This window comes from Gadus morhua, chromosome 12 (assembly GCF_902167405.1).
Source record: "Gadus morhua chromosome 12, gadMor3.0, whole genome shotgun sequence".
Taxonomy (NCBI): Eukaryota; Metazoa; Chordata; class Actinopteri; order Gadiformes; family Gadidae; genus Gadus; species Gadus morhua.
In genome coordinates, this window is record NC_044059.1 from 4,037,834 (window position 1) to 4,057,931 (window position 20,098).

At 44.3% G+C, this 20,098-nt stretch overlaps 1 protein-coding gene across 2 annotated transcripts in view; it reads left to right on the forward strand.

Moving 5' to 3' along the window:
* The window catches only part of LOC115555958 (cytochrome P450 2J2), a 37,945-nt gene that overhangs the window by 15,182 nt on the left and 2,665 nt on the right, over window positions 1-20,098 (forward strand). The window contains exons 1-7 of one of the 2 annotated variants that reach the window (XM_030373024.1): window positions 6,636-6,930; window positions 10,726-10,888; window positions 13,577-13,726; window positions 13,988-14,148; window positions 14,258-14,434; window positions 19,030-19,168; window positions 19,848-20,035. In XM_030373024.1, coding sequence (XP_030228884.1) covers window positions 6,730-6,930; window positions 10,726-10,888; window positions 13,577-13,726; window positions 13,988-14,148; window positions 14,258-14,434; window positions 19,030-19,168; window positions 19,848-20,035 — 1,179 coding nt within the window. In that variant the 5' untranslated portion in view covers window positions 6,636-6,729. Of the gene's footprint in view, window positions 1-6,635; window positions 6,931-10,725; window positions 10,889-13,576; window positions 13,727-13,987; window positions 14,149-14,257; window positions 14,435-19,029; window positions 19,169-19,847; window positions 20,036-20,098 lie in introns of those variants that run through there. The other variant, XM_030373025.1, reaches the window with a different exon arrangement.

A 20,098-nucleotide genomic window follows, 5' to 3' on the forward strand; every position in this document is an offset into this window, starting at 1 on the left:
GAGATAGGACCACCGTGTCTGCAGTGCTAATTTCGATAAGGACGACATCATCATTCCTCAAAGAGCTGCTGATCCAAAGAACCCAAAGAAAGTGTAATTGAAGAAGAATGCTATTCCACGAGTGCAGCAAGTGGCTACGGATAGACTTGAGGTAAAGTTGTTTGATTATTTGTAGTAGTGTTATATATTGTTCACAATTGTAGTGGGGGAGGATGCTTCACGAAACAAAGTTATAAGTCCTAGAAGCCCTAACTTCATTCAAGAAAGTGAAAGATTATCTTGTATGTTGTCTAGTTAGGCTATCCTCGATTTATTGTGTATAAGGAATTGTGGTGGGAATTTCCGGACCACGTCAATCGTTTTCTGTGTCAACCGTGCAATAAAGAGCAGGGTTGGGAACGTTACTTTAATAAAGTAATTAGTTATAGTTACTCACTACTTGTTCCAAAAAGTAACTGAGTTAGTAACTGAATTACTCTATAATAAAAGTAACTCGTTACCAGGCAAAGTAACTATTTGCGTTACTTAAAAAAAAAAAAAAAGTTGCTATAGGTGAAAGATTTGTTTTTTTCTGAGCAGTTTTCACTTGGCCTTAATGTGTTAAATGGTTGAACTGCCCATTCAAAGCCCTGATATGCTTCCAACTGAGGCCCCGTCCACACTAACCCGGGTAAATCTACAAATGCATCAATATTCATCCGTTTAGTCCTTCCGTCCAAACTAAAACGGAGAATTCCGACACTGACAACGATGCTTTTCGAAAACGATTGCTGAGGTGGATAAATGTGAAAACGCTGGGTTTGCGTTGTAGTGTGGACACAGACGGACGTTTTCAGAAACGATGACGTTCGATTGCCATGACACTGCCATGACACTGCCACAAGCTTGCGCTAGAGACCGAGAAGCTCATCAAAAGAATGGCAGGTGAAATGCAAATGAGGATCTCTCTGTACATCGTACTAATTTATCGCCAGAAACAACTCGACATATTGAGTCAAACATATTCGTTGCGCCAACGCCGGAGGCGAGCGCTGTACTTAATGTTCTTAAGTGATAGTAAAAAAAAACGAAAGACGACTGTTCAAACCGTCGCCTACTTCGGCGTTTCTGGACAAGACCGGGTCGAAAATGATTAACCAGCTAATCAACTGTGAATATCATCTGATCGCGCGCCTGTTATCTAAACAGAGAGGCGTGGCGGAGTAACGTAACCATGACAACTGTTTATCAAAATAATTTCAGTGTGGATGCAAAACATTCTGAAAACGATATGAAAACGATAGTGCGGACGGAGATCATTTTCATTGCGCATGTGCGTTTTTACATTTACCCGGTTTAGTGTGGATGGGGCCTGGATTTCAATTTGCTTGGTTGCAAAGGCTGTGGAACATCTGCCAGATACTACAGAAAATGCCAACTTTTCATCGGATTGCTCCGGACTCGCCATTTCTGCTGCTTCATCGAATCGGTTTGGTGTGTGCGTTTGCGTGTGTGTGGCGCGCGTGTCCTGGCTTGTGTGTAAAAACACTGGCTCCGATTGGCTAACATGAAACATGACTCTGCCTTAGCCAATCATAATCGCTTATCTCGTTGTTAATCCACCCGGTCTCCTCACTAGCAGTTTGTGTTAGGAGCCAGGGGTGCGTTCGGATTATGCAGTTTATTCAATCAATTCATAGTAACGCACTGCATTTTTCGTACAGTAACGGTAACGGCGTTGTAACGTCGGAAATAGTAATTAGTTAGATTACTCCGTAACTGAAAAAGTAACGGTGTTACGTAACGCCGTTCTTTTAAACGGCGTTATTACCAACACTGATAAAGAGTCATCCGAACGTTTAACAATTGTGGTCATATATGGTATGGTAATATACAGATGATGTTATGTAAAACTGCTCTTAATAAAAAAAATCCAACACGAAATATCTGGGCTAGAGGTTATGTGTGTCCTATTGTAATTGACGTTGCATAAATAAGTTTTCTTTCATTATGCACACTTAATAATCAATACTTCAATTTCGTGTAATAAATAAATAGATAATAATTCATGTTGGGTGAAATGGTTCAAATGTATCTTATAATGTATCTTAACCCATGTGTAATGTGTAATTAGAATGTGTTAATGTTAGTTCATGAACTCGTTCATATTTTGGGCGAACGTGAACTGAACTTACTGTATTACTGCCTGATGAATGTAACTGTGAACTCGTTCATTCTGGTGTCTGTGAACGGCACGCTCACTCGGTTTAACTTTAATCAATAGGGGGATTATTTGTTTATCAACACGGCGGATGCGTGCGCAGAATGATCGCAAAAAGAAAATTTGTTTGACCGGTTGCCATGGTTATCTCCGTCTGGCTCATTTGCAGTTGCGGTGTTGTCAGTTTACTGTTGTATTAAACTGTATCAGAAAACGCGGTTATATGCTATAGACCCTATAGTATCTGTGGTATTAAGAGGCTGGGACGAATTTCGAATTATAAATATGTACACTTTATGTTGAAAGTATAGACCGTCGCGATTCCCATTGAAACTATTAGCGCAGTGATTATTCTTCAAAACGAGAGCTGGTAAATTTTGAAAAATGAATTAAACAGTAATCAGACAAAGCGGTTATATGCTATAGACGAATTTCAAATTATAAAGATGTACAATCCATAACGTTAGCTCTCTGGCTCGATCAGCGGACTAGAATACCTCCTAGAAGCATTGCTTGTTGGCCGGAAACGGAAAGGGGGGCTGTTTACGTTTGGTTGTAGTCTTTTCACTCGGTTCTCCGTCTCAACAGTAGGGCTAGAACCGAGCAAAAAGACTACAACCAAACGTTAACACCCCCCTTTCTGTTTCCAGCCAACGAGCAATGAGTCTTCCAACAGAAATCAATGGGATTTACAAAAATGCGCTAAATGTGCAATAAAACACGATAGAAACTGTATTTCGCTACGATACTTGATTCAACCACTCTATTTCATCCTAGACGAACCAGAAAGGGGGCTCAATGTTCAAAATACCGGAAAAAAATAATAGCTCACAGCAACATATTGAAAAAAAGAACTATGAACTAGTTCATTTTTGGAGCTGTGAACTTAGTTCCAAATTTTGAATTATGAACGTTGAACTGAACTTTGAACTAGTTCACGTAGAAAGTGAACTTTCCCAACACTGCCTACCAGTCCAGAACAGCTTCCTCCCAACCATATATTTACAATGAAATCTTCGGTTATTCTTACCCCGCCTGGAGAGTTCTGCAAAGAAGATCCGAATTCTGGCGAAGATGGAAGCGAGAATACCTGTTGAACTTGCAACAAAGGCAGAAGTGGCAAAAAACATCACGAAATTCAAAGGTAGATGACATTGTGATTCTATAAGACGACAGCTCACCAAGAAATGAATGGAAACTTGCCAGGGTTGTAGAAGCTCACCCTAGCGCAGATGGAAAGGTGCGAAAGCTGAAGCTACTTGTCAATAGCACCACAATTGAGAAAGGAAAAACACTTACCAGATCATTTCACCTTGAAAGGCCTATACACAAAGTAGTAACATTACTTGAGGCTAACTCATCAGTCATAAACATAAGGTCACATACATTGAGACTTGAACATTTTTATTTGTTTCAAGATCTTTGTTTAAATTTTATGAGGTTTTCTAACATAAATATGAGTTCCCCTAGCCTGCCTATGGTCCCCCAGTGGCTAAAACTTGCGTTTGGTGTAAAACGAGCACTAGCTGTTCTGCTTGCCTTTGAAAAAACGGAGGCTCAAGCACGCTGATTTGGAATGTCTTTATTTATGTTGTCATAAAGCATCTAAGCTCCTCCCCTTACTCTGCCTGGCCCGCCCAGAGACGTTGGCCCGCCAATGAGACACAACCGTGCGAGTGCCACATGTGTGTATCGTCTAGAGGCGCACACAGCTTTTGGCCGTGATAATATGTATTATATGATATAGATATATATGTATTATATTATATTATTTAGATATAGAGCTCTAGGACTGTAACGCAAGTGTTGTACACTTCCTTGTTATTTGGATAACCGTTCTGCTTTTGGTGTTATGGCGCATAACACGTCGGACTCTCGTCTCTGGTATTTCTACAAGAAGACTCGTAGTGGGGGTTATCTCAGCCAAGGTTGAGAATTAATTGGGGGGAAGGAACTTTGGCTTTGACTCCCTCACGAACATGAACCACGACATGGAGGAGAAAGGGATTGTTGGCGGCGAATGTCTCCCGCTTGAGCCCCGCTGAGGGACCACCGCCGGAGGCGGAGGTGCCTAAGCGCTGCCCGGCAACAATCCCTTTCTCCTCCTTGTCGCGGTTCAGTCTACTTCACATTGATGTGGACGTGGAAAAACCAGGAACGTCGGAGAACCCAACGCGGTCGTTTGAGATTCATAATATCGGCTCACACAGCTTTTGGCCGTGATAATATATATTATATGATATAGATATCTATGTAGGCTATATGATAATATTTAGATATAGAGCTCCAGGACTCCCTTGTGTTCTAGAATATTTACAGAACACGGCTAAAGGCTATGTGCGCCTCACCATTGCGATACATCCACTGTAAATAGCGCATGGTACCGTGGCTGCAAGCTGCTCAGGGCCACACCCCCACCCTCTCCTTTACCCGCCTCGCTCCTCCTCATTTGCATTATAGCTACAGACACCAAAACAGCGCATTTGGGGGAAGCCCAATGTGCGACTGGCTCGGAGTGGCTGTAACTCTGCACCACGGCTGAATTTCGGGAACGTCTTTGAATACTGTGTTAGTTGCCCACTAATACCTATATTAAAGAATACATAAAATAGCATGTCATGGGACCTTTAAAGGAAATCCCACATTCCAAAGGGAATTAGTGATTTGGTGGGAGTGTAATGCCGCTTTTCCACTGCATGGTACCAGCTCGACACGACTCGACTCGACTCGACTCAGCTCGCATTTTTTGCGTTTCCACCGCGAAAACATGGTATCTGGTACCTGAAGTGGCTGCTTTTTCTAGTACCGCCTCGCTCTAGGTTCCAAGCGGCTGAGCCGATGCTAAAGGTGACGTCGGCAGACGGCCGGCCACTGATTGGCCAGAGAGTGTGACGAAATCACGAGAGCGACATGGCAACCATGCTGGTAACAGCCATAGCAGCGGCCATATTCCACTTCTTCAACTTCTTCAACATGCCAGCTAATATTACGAACACGAATACCATCGCATCGATGTCCTCCATTGTTGTTATGTGGGTTTTGTCCATGTGTGGGTTGCGTAGGTGTTGTTTGCGTCGCGTACAAAAATACGTCACGGCCCTTTCGCGCAGCCGACCCCGCCCACGTCCAGGAAGTTCTATTTGCGGTGGAAAAGGACCCGTGCTGCTACCGTGTCGAGTCGTGTCGTGTCGAGTCGTGTCGTGTCGAGCTACATGTGCGGTGGAAAAGCGGCATAAGTGACGTTGCATAAATACTAGTTCTGTCAAGCGATTAAAATATTTGATCGCGACTAATCGCATTAATGTCATAGTTAACTCACGATTATTTTTTTTCTATGCTTTTTTTCTATGCTAAATATCCCTTGATTTCATCATTTTTCATATTGTGGCCACCCGGCCCGGGCCAATTAAGGAGATGCAGAGCACCTGAGGGAGAGCAGGGCTTAAATAGCCTGCTTCTCCACTCATTCTGGGCTCTCCCAGCCATGTTGCTCATGTACAGAGAGACTGGTCCTCGTGGGTGACAGGGATTCCACCCACGAAGGATGGGCCCGTTGATCCCTCCCAGGTTTTTACTTTCTTTTGTGTTTCTTCAGCGAGAGACTTTATGTTTGAGTTTGGAATAAAACATGCCTTTTTGGTTTTTCCCCGCGAAATGGTGTCCTGCTTTGGAGGAGGTAGTTCGCTCACCGTGCCGGGTTGCCACAATATACAATATAAGGCCTGTGAGTAATAAATAAAAACAAATCTGCCCGCAGTTGTTAAAGAGAAAGGAAACTCTTTAACAACAATTTGCCTTATTAAAATAAACATAAACAAACATTGTAGTGTCTAACAAAAAAGCTCTACTTATCTGTCAAAATGTTTTAAATGATTGTAATAGTTAATACTTTGATGGAGGTGCCGTTATTGGTGTTCCTATTACCTGTTCCAGATTTAGCGGTTGAAGACTTCTTTCAAGCAAAAGGCCCATGTACGCCAGGTAGGGCTGGACAGACTTCCGCCATGTCATCACTGCGCATGTCCACCATGTGAAGATGCGACCGGGTTTCATAGCTGGCTACGCATGCTTTTGATACATAACTCAATAGGATTATATAAAACAATAGATAGGCCTAACTATTATAAATAAATGTAATTCAGGCCAAGTATGTATACTTTTTGTCAGACCAATGCTGTACGATGACACGCTTATTTAGATTAGATTTAATTAAAACCCACAAAAGTTAACAATCGCAGTTAATGCAGAAAGTAGGCTATCTAACATAGGCCTAACATGCAGACGTTACCACGTTTGAATTCAGTTAATCAAGTAAATATAAACGGTAAACATCATTACATTTAGGCTACCAGAAGGGAGTCAAATGTGAACCCCAATGACGCAAAATAACTGCATAGTGATGAACATTGAACAATCCGGTCGGGAATCCGGTCGGGAGCCGCACCGATCGGCGGACAGGTGTAGCCTACTGTACATTGGACCCCAGGGCTTCCATTCTCAATACACCGATACGACTAGGCACTGTAGTAATGGCGGTGTTTTCTGAAATATTAGCCCTGAATTGGATGGACGCGAGAGGTGTTTTATTATTTCTCTTCGTTTTCTTGATTCTTGCTGACTATTTTAAGCATAGAAAACCGAGGAATTTTCCTCCGGGACCCTGGGCTCTTCCTATTATTGGGGACGCACACCGGGTCGAGCCCTCCAAGCTACATCTGAATTTCGACCAGGTAGGTTGGTTTTAGACCACAATTATTTGTATTTTAAAAGTCTAAAAAGTGCAATTGTGCTATTTACGTCACGAGCAAAAACAAACTTATGTCGCCTTCAAAACAGCTCGGAGGTTCGGACGCTCTTACGTGTACTGTAAACCTTACCTTCTTCCGAAATAAGAGTGTTCAGGATACGCCCCTTACTTTCATTGCTCATTCCTTTTGCATTGTGGAATTATTCATCTAGTGCATCAACAATCTCCATACAGGACCTTGTATCAAGCCGGGATGTATCAAACGTCTTTTAAATAGCGCTTTTTCAGGGGCGCCAGGGAATAGAACAGTGTCATAAATATTCAACCCACTCTCACGGAAATACGTGACACTGTCACGTCATTTAATCTATTCATTCGTGATCTGGGACACGTTTTTCAATTTTCTCGTGCCAAAAGCACAAATTTCTAACAATATGACAGCTTTTGTCCACCTGTTTCTACTTCACCTTTGATTCTGGGAAATTGTGACAATTCACAGATATATTGAATGCAGGTGCGCTGCTCTGTAGGCAAACCGCAACGGAAAAAAAGGTATCTGCTTCATCTCTTCTTTTTCAAATGAGTTAGAAATTTGTGCTTTTGGCACGAAAAGATTGAAATTACTTCTCCCAGATCAAGAATGAATAGATTAAATGACGTGACGTGACAGTGTCACATATTTCGGTGAGACTGGGTTGAAATATTTTGCCTGTTAAGCCCTTTGAGACTGTAATGGGGATTAAGGTCTATACGAATACATTTGAATTTGATTGAACAGTGGCCTGAAGCCTAAAGGTGGCCTGAAGCCGACGCGCATTTCACGCGCGTCAAAAGCCGCCACAAACAGGAAGCGGCGCGACGGTCGCGCTGCAGTGTATAATCAGGAAGTCACCTGTCGATCAACCGCAACAAAGAGACGATGGGTGAGTAGCCTATTGTAGCATCATTTATTTATCTTCCATCTTTTTTGGCAGAATAATTTGAAAAATTATGTTTTCAAGCCGCAGACCAACTTAGTTTGTAGGGCACTTTATCGTTTTATTTACTGTCATTTCTTATTTATTTTATATTGTGCAATTATTCATCTACTGCATCAACAATCTCCGTATGCGCAGGACCTTCTATTAAGCCTTTTTAGTATATAGTGCAGTCACCTTTAAAGGCCAATTGTTATGTGTGTATTTATTGTATTGAGCTACTGGATGGCTTTATGGTCCCCATTGGGACCAATAAAGTAGCTATCTATCTATCCAGCTATATAGCCTTAACATAGCCACACATTTACATGTATGCAGCCAGTAGTTATCCATTTTAATTGAACACAAGCTCTTTTACATTTTATTGAGTTTTTTTTATTTCAACAGAACAAAGAATTGCTGCCAGACAGAGGGTTGCTGCCTTTCTTCTGCTGCGCCGTAGGCGTGCAAGGAGAAGACGAAGGGTTTGGGTGCACCCCATCAATGAACGGAGACAAGAACAGGGGGTATACCACAATCTGGTCCAGGAGCTCCATGCAGATCCTGAGAGGCACCGCCAATATTTCAATTTGCCACTAGGAAGTGTGCAATGGCAGAACCGTATGGTGTAGCCTAGTCATGATGACCTATAATTTAGTTATCATCCCCCTCTGGTATAAATACTCTTTTGCATAATATATATACATTTTTTTTATCCCTCTGGATAAATACAGTGATGTTATTGTTGTGCTGGACTCGGTAGCCAGTCTATTTTATTTGAGTGCTCGAGACACCTAATGTTATTTTCCTTAAATCCAGAGAGACAGTTAGGCCTAATACATGATCTGATACCAGAGAGACAGTTATTACATGACAATGCATTTTCGAACTTTGCCTGTTTTTTCTTTTACTTATCTATTTTATTGCATGAGAATGTTTCTATGTGAAGCACTTTGAGTCTGCTTCATGTATGAAAAGTGCTAGATAAATGAAGTTGCCTGCCTTAAATAAAAAAATATATATTACAAGTAATCTGGTTTCTACCTACATGGTGTGATTAGCCATATTATGTGACTTGATTAAAGGTTAAAGTTTTGGGTACTTAGTCCACCATTGTTGATTCCTCACCTGAAGAGCCAATCTCCAGAGCTATGGATCGAGCTATGTCTTTTTTGGAGTTGTCTTTGTAATGACGGGAACTTTGGTCATACAATTCGGCATATTTCTCCACCTCAACGACCAGTCTCTCATCATCCATTCTAATAATTGCTTCTCACAAACGAAAGAGGGCGACATCCAGTGGTGAGGAGTAGATATAGAGGTGCCTACGGGACCCGGGATGTACGAACCAGCTTTTAAAAAACGCTTTTTCAGGGGCGGCGACGCTTTGGAATAGAACATTGGCGTGAAGCCTAGTTGGGCGGCGCGTCGTGGCGCGCTGACGCGCGGCTAGTCAGCACCGGTGTGGGCTAGTACATCCGGAATAATGGGGGCAGACTTTTTGACGCGCCGCTTTGGCGCCGGTGTGTTTAGGCCCTGAGTCACCATGGTGATACGCTCTTTAAGCGATGCTTAAAGAGATCGACTTTCGTGTCCAAGCTAACCCAGGCTTTGAACGCAACATACCTTGCTAACCCACTAATCGAGGTTCCTCGTAAAGGCCACAGTTTTCAGAAAAGTGTGTTTCCGTTTGTTCTTGTAATCTTTTGTATAGGCAGATGACTCTGGTAGTTTCTCACAAGGATAAAAAAGTTATTGAAAGAACAATTTGCACAGAACTTCTAAATGTTATACATTTTTTTTGACAGGTTATCACTTCACTTGGGTAAAACATGGGGGAGTTCATATTCTTTGGATCTAATTGAAAAAGGTCCTAGCTGGAGATTCTGAAATACAGCCAAGGAATCAGTCAGTTATCTTGGCAAAATTTTTTTATTAGATTGCCACTTATCTAGTGTAGGTCAGGCTCAAAAGGAAATCACCAAAATAAATCAAAGAATCAGTTTTTTGGCCAGAATGTCATAGTTTCTTGATCAAAAAACAATGTTAATTTTATCAGGTGCTTTATTTCAGCCTTATTATGATCATGCGTGTGGCTCATGATACAATGGTGTCACGATGAATTTGAAACATAGGCTTCAGACCTTGCAAAATAAGTTAGTTAGTCTTATTTTTGACCTCCCCATGAGAACTCATCTCAAATCTTCCCACTTTGAGAGGTCAGGATGGTTGAAAATAGAGGATTGTGTATCTTAGATACAGCTGTGTAGGATACATAGGATTGTTTACGGGGATGTGCCCAAATATTTCAGAAAATATTTTAACTGAGTAAGTGAAGTTCAAAGGCAGCTCAATAGATTTTTTGAGACTATTTTGGGCGAAGATTATTTTCTTTATGCTGGAACTACACTTTGAAACAGGTAACCTGATACACTCCAGTCATTCAGAAACATAGGCAGTTTTAAACAGGCTTTGAAACATTGGCTTAGAAGGCATGTCTTAATTATGATCGTTGTTGTGTGTGTAATTTCTATGTAATTGTTTAAATGTTTTCAATGATTGATATGTGATTTGCTGCTACTTGCCCTCTTCTCCTGCCCCACAGGGACCACAATGGAAATAAGCCTTCGGGCTATATTGTGTCATCCCTGACTATGTATTTTAATGTATGACAGAGTGCTGTTCATATTTTATATCAAAATCAAAGTCAAATAAAATCAATCAACGGCCCCTCACTGTCCCTCGTCTCTATTGACTGACCCAATGTTGTCTCTGTAAAGTTTGACACTTTAAAATTACATCTTTATAACATTTTCTTTCAGTTTGCTGAGAAATATGGACCAATTTTTAGTCTTCGAATCATGGTTGGATGGGTCGTGGTTGTCAACGGATACAAGCTTGTGAGGGAAGCCTTGGTCGAGAGAGGGGAAGACTATGTGGATCGCCCATATCTGCCATTGCTGTATGAAGCGATTGGATCCAAAGGTATGTCCACCCACCTGCTTGGCATGCACACACTGCCCACGCACTCATTGCGCATGTCTGGAGCCTACCTAGCTAAACTTTATTTTCATACGAACGTAACAAGATCTGCGAGACATCTCTGGGATGAGGTTCATTCTGTAGTGATGTTTGCAATGAAAACATTGGACAAGTTGAAACTATAAAACAAATTAATCTCTTCAGCTACTAAGCTAAGCTAAGATTGAGCCCCTCCCAAATAATTAGAGACTTTCAGGGCCCTATTTTAACGGTCTGAAACGCAAGTGAGAAGCGCCAAGCACAAGTAACTTTGTGGGCGGTTCTATGTCGCTAGTTTACCGGCGCAGAAAATTACTCTTGCGCCCGGCGCAAATCAAAAAAGGGTTGGTCTGAAGTAGCCTAATTACCCGTAGGTGTGGTTTGGGCGTAACGTGCAGTAAACCAATGGGAGTGCCAGCTCCCATCCCCTTTAAGAGCCATGAGCGCATTTGGTTCTGACGAGTTGATATTTTGACAGCGCGTCTGCAGTTTCCGATGAGACTTCTTTGTAAATCCGAAATTTGCGAGTAGGTTTCCCTGTTTTCTTTTAGACATGACTGCAAAACATGTAATACGAAATTGCGCGGGTCCAGCGGCTCTCCGATGTCTGATTTTAAGTGACGTTTAAGACATAGCGCCCCCACGCTTCAGTGGTGAGGACAAAAATTGCACGCAGGCCGGTATCTTTATGAAGATGATGAATCACCCTCATGCGCAAATCATACATTAAAAATAGCCACATTTTACACGTGATCCATGATTATGCAATACAAAAACAAAAAGGAAATGCATGGGAAAAAACAGCATTTCGCCAATATTTTAGAGACCCCCCCAAAATTTCACAAATCATGTTTTCAGGGGAGCTCATATCACATTAAGTGGGGCTGAGACCCCCCAGGCCCCCCGTAGTTTGCATCCTGATTGTATGCATTATCGTGTTCCTAATATGCATGCGTCCCCTGGACTGTATTATGCATTACGTGTATAGTTGCGTGTGTTTAAACAGATGGACGCACACTCGCGCGCCCGCATTCATTAATTATTTTTCACATGCACACACGCACGCCCACATTCATTCATTCTTTTTAACACTTACTTGCGGTAAAACAATGTTTTTTCACGATCAAATACTCATCATCATCAATCCTAAAAGTTATGGGCATGTACACAATGTCTGTGTGAAAAAAATACGGTTTGCTGTACGGTGTTTGTAGATGCATTGACTTAAAAGTACAACTTATTACCGCTGTATCAGCTGTTCTTTCCCAAATAATTTGCCAAGAATGTGTGGCTAGGTAGTAGGGATGTGAATAACTCCAATTTTTCATGGTCAAATAATCGGTGGTTGGTATGAACGAATAATCAATTATTCGATGTGTGCCGACATTCACAAAGGCAGCCATGGATCATCGACAAGAAATCACGCAAAACAACAACTACCTGCTAAGTAGTTCCAGTCATATTGTCTGTTCAGCCCTCAAAACGAGAGCTGGTAAATTGTGAAAAATGCATTAAACTGTAATCCGAAAACGTGGTTATATGCTATAGTCCCTACAGTATCTGTGGTATAAAGGCTGAATCGCGACGGTCTATACTTTCAACATAAAGCGTACGTATTTATCATTTGAAATTCGTCCCAGCCTTTATACCACAGATACTATAGGGTCTATAGCATATAACCACATTTTCTGATTACAGTTTAATGAGACAGTAAGCTGACAACATCGCTAATTAACACCGCAACTGCAAATTTACTGCACTGAGATAACCATGGCAACCGGTCAAACCAATTTTCTTATGGCGATCATTCTGCGTGCACATCCGCCGTGTTGATAAACAAATAATCCCCCTATAAATGAATGGTCTTCATTTATTTTCTTTGGCAAGTGACCTTGGTATAAGTGGGATAATGCCCTTGGATACCTGTCCAACATTAGTACCTTTCGTTAATTCTTATTTATTTAAATGGGAAAAAATCTTAACGGTCCAAATGTTAAAAATCGACTTCGACCCTCGGGAACGAATAATTGAATGATTGAATATTCGGACCCATCCCTACTAGGTAGATGAGAGAAGCAAAGTGTATGCGTGAGGTGCACAAGCAACATTATGCATGCGCCCTTAAAATAGCATTTGAACAACGCGCCACTGACATTAAACCAGGTATTTCCTGGTTTGTGGTTCAAGTGGTTTCTGAAACTGCAAAATAGCACCAGGGAACGTTTGCGCCAGAACACGCCTACTCCTTTTGCCAAACCGCCCCTTGGGGCGCAAGATCATTCCTTAATTTACCGACGCGTGGCGCAGGACGGAGAAGAACGCTCTGCGCCAGTTGCAAACTAGCAACGACACATGCGCCAGTGATTAAGTCAATTGCGCCGGATGCAAGATAGGGCCCTCAGTATTCAAAAACTTAATTCAGAGTTGAAGGTATGGATCCTTGTTAACAAAGCGAGAGGTACGGGCCGGCCTACATTTCCTTGAGTCTATCAGTAACAGGATGGGATTTGAAAGATAAGATCATTGAAATCTTTGATTTCGATCTTTGATCATTGATTTTTTTTATGATCAAGGCTAATATATGATTTTAAGATATGAGCTAGATTAAATTACACACATTCCGACTCAAATCTCTGAATGCATTTCCAACAGGTCTGGTGATGTCAAATGGTTACCAATGGAGGCAGCAGAGGAGATTTGCCCTGCACACACTCAGAGACTTTGGTTTGGGTAAAAAGAGTCTAGAACCGTCAATCCAACTGGAGTGCCAGTACCTGACTGAGGCCTTCGCTCAGCAGCAAGGTAGGCCTATGGGTTGAGTTATTTGGCCTAATAAAGGCTGTAATGTTGGCCAGATGTATATTTTACAAGTTAATGTATGCATATTAATTAATTGAAAGTTGAATTTAACCGTGAACTTGACAACATGGGAAGCCAAGTGGGGTAACCTCAATGTATCAGGCTTCTGAATATTGCTGCTATTGAGCCACCCAGCCAAAAACGTTCTTACTCTAATTCTACATGCACAACTCATCTGAATAGCTTGATTCCAAATATTGTTAGGAGCACCATTCGACCCGAAAATGGGGGTGACCAAGGCGGTGTCCAACATCATCTGCTGTTTGGTGTTTGGGAAACGCTTTGAGTACGCTGAGAAGCAGCATCAGATGATCATTGATGACTTCAATGAAATACTGATCCTACAAGGAAGCGTAGGGGCAATGGTAAAGCTTTTACTTATACAGCTCCAATGTGATGAATTGCAAGGTCTTGATTCATTCTTCGTGCTGAATGGCAGACATTGTGTGTCTAAAACCTCTGTGTTCTCTGTAGATGTACAACATGTTTCCATGGCTGGTGAAGCATTTACCTGGACCTCACAGGAGGGTGTTAACTCTGTCTGCCAGACTTATATCCTTTATTGAAGAGCGGGTCAAAGAGCACAGAGTGGATCATGACCCCTCATTGCCCAGAGACTACATCGACTGCTTCCTGACAGAAATGCTCAAGGTATGTGCATGTGTTCACTCCTGGTGGGTATGACCAAGTTGCTTCACATATTGTTAAAAGGGACAGCTCAGCTCAGTGATTTTCACTAGGGCTTTCTATTATAGTGCTGTTGCGTGGTTGCTGTTTAAAGGTCTGGCCATTTTCTGAGTACCTGAGGAACTTTTTGTTATGAGGCTTTGGTAGGGATTAAAAAAAAACAACAAGTGCTTAGCAAAATAAAGACTATGTTGGCGTTTTTGCACTTGCACTAAATAGTTAATCGCGTTTGTAGCATACACTCAGATGTATACCCATTCTTGCATGCAAGTGGCTTGAAAAAAAGAGTATGCAAATTATTCTAAAGAGGTCTGCTCTCCGTGGGTATGCCCGCCTACTCCACTGCACAAGAAAGCCGGCTCCTTGACGAAGGGGTATTATACCCCCTTGGTTTTACACAGGCAAGGCAGTGAAATTGCAGGGCGTGCCGTGACCGTACCTGCTTGGCATTGTAAAATGCCTAATGAAATAACAAAATTAAATAGTCTACGAAAAAAACATGTATAACATAGCTCACCACTGAAGCTAATATAGTCACCACCGTGGTTCATACAATGAATGGCATTTACATATATAATTGGAAGCTATTTAACAATTATTCGGCGAAGGCAAAGTGAATAGTGGGCTATGCCCCACTATTCACGCAGCCTGAGGTAAATAATTGTTTAGTATATACTACACGTGAACCCTCCAAAAATAAACAAGCTAACAATTTTTGCTGGGATTTATTTGTTTTTTTATTAGTGGTTTATTTGTCTTTATTACCGTGACGAAACGACCGTCACGCAATATCCCGAGTTTGAGATCTCAATCATGGGATATTGCCCAAAATGCTGAGATAGCAAACCATTCCAATTGCGCCATCTTAGGAGGTTCACGTGGAGCATAAACTAACTATATATAAAGTACATACCTGTGTATAATGCCGCGTTCACACTGTACTTGTCGATGGATCTCATTGACTTTGCATGGGGCGCTCATCCTCATCCTCATCGTCATCCGCTTATCCGGGGTCGGGTCGCGGGGGGAGCAGCTCAAGCAAGGGGCCCCAGACTTCCCTTTCCCGGGCCACATTGACCAGCTCTGACGGGGGGATCCCGAGGCGTTCCCAGGCCAGTGTTGAGATATAATCTCTCCACCTAGTCCTGGGTCTTCCCCGAGGTCTCCTCCCCACTGGACGTGCCTGAAACACCTCCCAAGGAAGGCGCCCAGTGGGCATCCTTACCAGATGCCCGAACCACCTCAGCTGACTCCTTTCTAAGTAAAGGAGCAGCGGCTCTAATCCGAGTTCCTCACGGATGGCTGAGCTTCTCACCCTATCCCTAAGGGAGACGCCAGCCACCCTTCTGAGAAAACTCATCTCGGCCGCTTGTACCCGCGATCTCGTCCTTTCGGTCATCACCCAGCCCTCATGACCATAGGTGAGGATAGGAACGAAGATCGACCGGTAGATCGAGAGCTTTGCCTTGCGGCTCAGCTCTCTTTTCGTTACAACGGTGCGGTAAAGCGAACGCAATACCGCCCCCGCTGCTCCGATTCTCCGGCCAATCTCACGCTCCATAGTACCCTCACTCGCGAACAAGACCCCGAGGTACTTGAACTCCTTCACCTGGGCTAAGGACTCATTTCCTACCCGGAGTAAGCAATCCACCGGTTTCCTGCTAAGAGTCATGGCCTCAGATTTAGCGGTGCTGATCCTCATCCCAGCCGCTTCACACTCGGCCGCCAGCCGATCCAGTGAGTGCTGAAGGTCACAGGCCGATGATCCAATGAGGACCACATCATCTGCAAAAAGCAGTGACGAGATCCTCAGACCACCGAACTGCAACCCCTCCCCACCACGACTACGCCTCGATATCCTGTCCATGTATATCACAAACAGGATTGGTGACAAGGCGCAGCCCTGGCGGAGACCAGCACCCACTGAGAACGAAACTGACTGGCTGCCGAGAACACGAACACAGCTCTCGCTTTGGGAGTACAAAGATTGGATGGCCCTGAGGATAGACCCCCTTACCCCATACTCCCGCAGCACCTCCCACAGTTTCTCCCGGGGGACCCGGTCATACGCCTTCTCCAGATCCACAAAACACATGTAGACCGGATGGGCATACTCCCAGGCCCCCTCCAGGATCCTTGCGAGAGTGAAGAGCTGGTCCGTAGTTCCACGTCCGGGGCGAAAACCGCATTGTTCCTCTTCAATCTGAGGTTCGACGATCGGCCGAACCCTCCTTTCCAGCACCTTGGAGTAGACTTTACCAGGGAGGCTGAGAAGTGTGATACCCCGGTAATTGGCACACACTCTCTGGTCCCCCTTTTTGAACAGGGGAACCACCACCCCGGTTTGCCACTCCTTTGGCACTGTACCCGACTCCCACGCGATGTTGAATAGGCGTGTCAACCATGACAGCCCCTCAACACCCAGAGCCTTTAGCATTTCTGGCTGGATCTCATCAATCCCTGGGGCTTTGCCACTGCGGAGATGTTTGACTACCTCAGTGACCTCCACCAGGGAAATTGACGACGAAACACCATCAACCTCGAGCTCTGCCTCCAACATAGAGGGCGTGTTATTCGGATTCAGGAGTTCCTCAAAGTGTTCCTTCCAACGTCCGACGACCTCCTCAGTTGAGGTCAACAGAGTCCCATCCTTACTGTACACAGCTTGGATGGTTCCCCGTTTCCCCCTCCTGAGGTGCCGGATAGTCTTCCAGAAACACTTTGGTGCCGACCGAAAGTCCTTCTCCATGGCCTCTCCGAACTTCTCCCACACCCGCTGCTTAGCCTCCGACACGGCAGCCGCTGCAGCCCTTCGAGCCTGTCGGTACCCTGCAACCGAGTCAGGAGTCCTCCAGGATATCATATCCCGGAAGGCCTCCTTCTTCAGTCGGACGGCTTCCCTGACCACCGGTGTCCACCACGGTGTCCGAGGGTTACCGCCCCTTGAGGAGCCTAAGACCCTGAGGCCACAGCTAGCCACCGCAGCTTCAGCAATGGAGGCTTTGAACACCGCCCACTCCGGCTCAATGCCCCCAACCTCCACAGGAATGCCAGAAAAGCTCCGCCGGAGGTGTGAGTTGAAGATACCTAGGACGGGGGCCTCCTCCAGACGTTCCCAGTTCACCCGCACTACTCGTTTGGGCTTACCAGGTCTATCCGGAAATTTCCCCCATTCCCTGATCCAACTCACAACCAGATGGTGGTCGGTTGACAGTTCCGCCCCTCTCTTTACCCGAGTGTCCAAAACATGCGGCCTCAGGTCAGATGACACGATCACGAAATCGATCATCGATCTTCGGCCTAGGGTACTCTGGTACCAGGTACACTTATGAGCACCCTTATGTTCGAACATGGTGTTTGTTATGGATAATCCATGACTAGCACAGAAGTCCAATAACAAACGACCGCTCGGGTTTAGATCAGGGAGGCCGTTCCTCCCCACCACGCCTCTCCAGGTGTCTCCATCGTTGCCCACGTGGGCGTTGAAGTCTCCCAGCAGAACTACGGAGTCCCCTACTGGAGCCCCATACAGGACTCCATTCAGGGTCTCCAAGAAGGCCGAGTACTCTGAGCTGCTGTTTGGTGCATATGCACAAACAACAGTCAGAGTTTTCCCCCCTACAACCCTTAGGCGCAGGGAGGCGACCCTCTCGTCTACCGGGGTAAACTCCAACACCGCGGCGCTCAGCCGGGGATTTATGAGTATCCCCACACCCGCCCGGCGCCTCACGCCCTCGGCAACTCCGGAGAAGAATAGAGTCCAACCCTTATCCAGGAGTACGGTACCAGAGCTGAGACTGTGCGTGGAGGTAAGCCCCACCAGATCTAACTGATAGCGCTCCACCTCCCTCACAAGCTCCGGTTCCTTTCCCCACAGCGAGGTGACGTTCCACGTCCCCAGAGCCAGCTTCTGCCGCCCGGGTCTGGTCCGTCGAGACCCCTGACCTTCGCTGCCACCCATGTGGCTGCGCACCCGACCCCAACGGGTCTTCCCACAGGTGGTGGGCCCATGGGATGAAGAGAGGGGGGGTGCCACGTAGTTTGTTCGGGCTGTGCCCGACCGGGCTCCGTGGCAAACCCGGCCACCAGGCGCTCGCCATCGAGCCCTCCGTCTGGGCCTGGCTCCAGACGGGGGCCCCGGGCTTCCTCCGGGCCGGGTCACATCTCCTCTTTTTTCGTTCTTCATTGGAGTTTTTTGAACCATTCTTAGTCTGGCCCCTCACCTGAGACCACTCTGCCATGAGAGACCCTACCAGGAGCACAAGGCTCCCGACAACACAGCTCTCAGGTTCACAGGGACACGCAAACCTCTCCACCACGATAAGGTGACGGTTCCAGGAGAGGTGCATGGGGCGCTCTTGAAATGCATTGTGGGTCATCCATTCCGTCGGCTCAGTTGCCTGTGTCAAGAAGTTGAGAAATATTCAACTCTCCAGGCACGTCCGTCATCCGTCGACGGAGGTGTACAGTGTGAACGGGGCTTAACCCTAATGCTAAATCTAATGCTAGAATTCATGTTATTTTTGTGTTTGTATGTTTTCTTGCCGGATTCTTGGTAGAATGAGGCTTCTGAATCAAGATTTGACCTAGAGAACCTCAGTATTTGTTCACTGGACCTATTTTTCGCCGGGACTGAAACCACCACCACCACTCTACACTGGGGACTGCTGTTCATGGCCTACTACCCTGACATACAAAGTAAGTGAGTATCTGCCGGTGGAAGTGAGAATCTGCCGGTGGAATAGGCGGTAAAGATGAACGCTAGATGCGACATCCCTCCATCCGTCCAGCCTTTGAATGTATATTGTTTACTTTTACTAATACTATTTTAATCAGGGCGGGGTAAGTTAACCCGTTAATTATGTGCTAACTTGCAATTTCCAAATCTGTGGCGCTACTTATTTGAATTTAACTACACTTGTAACTGTTGGTTTACAATTGTACTAATTAACTGCCTGTTTAAAATTTCCCAAATCTGTGGTGTTCATTAAGTTTCATATTCAACCCACACTGGGTTGGGGTTCAATACAATAAAACTCCCTAAAGATCTCTTGGCCTGGTTTTTGCTTATTACGTTTATTTGGTGTGAATGATAATGTGTCATTTGATAATCTCATTTAATTTAAATTGGAGTGGATTTAAAATATAATTTTAAAAGTGCATTTAATCGTGAGTTAACTCACATACAACTACTTTTATTTTGAAATATTACAAAAAAAAAAAGAATTATATACGGTACATAGCTTGTTAAATAAACAGCCCTGTGTTCTGGGTTGCTGACTGCACTGGTTTTGTTAATATCGAAATTTTTGCAATATATTCCTTTTTCATATTGTACATGAATATTGACATCCTCTACTTTTATTTTATCATGTAGAGAAGGTCCAGGCTGAACTAGATACCGTAGTGGGCTCATCCAGGCAACCCTCCATGTCTGACAGAGACAGCACTCCCTATACTTACGCCGTCATACAAGAGACCCAAAGGATGGGTAACATCTTACCTCTCAATGTTGCCCGTATGGCTAACAGGGACACCCCCCTTGGAAATTACACCATCCCAAAGGTAGAAACCCATTCCAAAGCCATTATTAGTTTGATCAACCTTTATTTTGAAAAGGTCCCATCT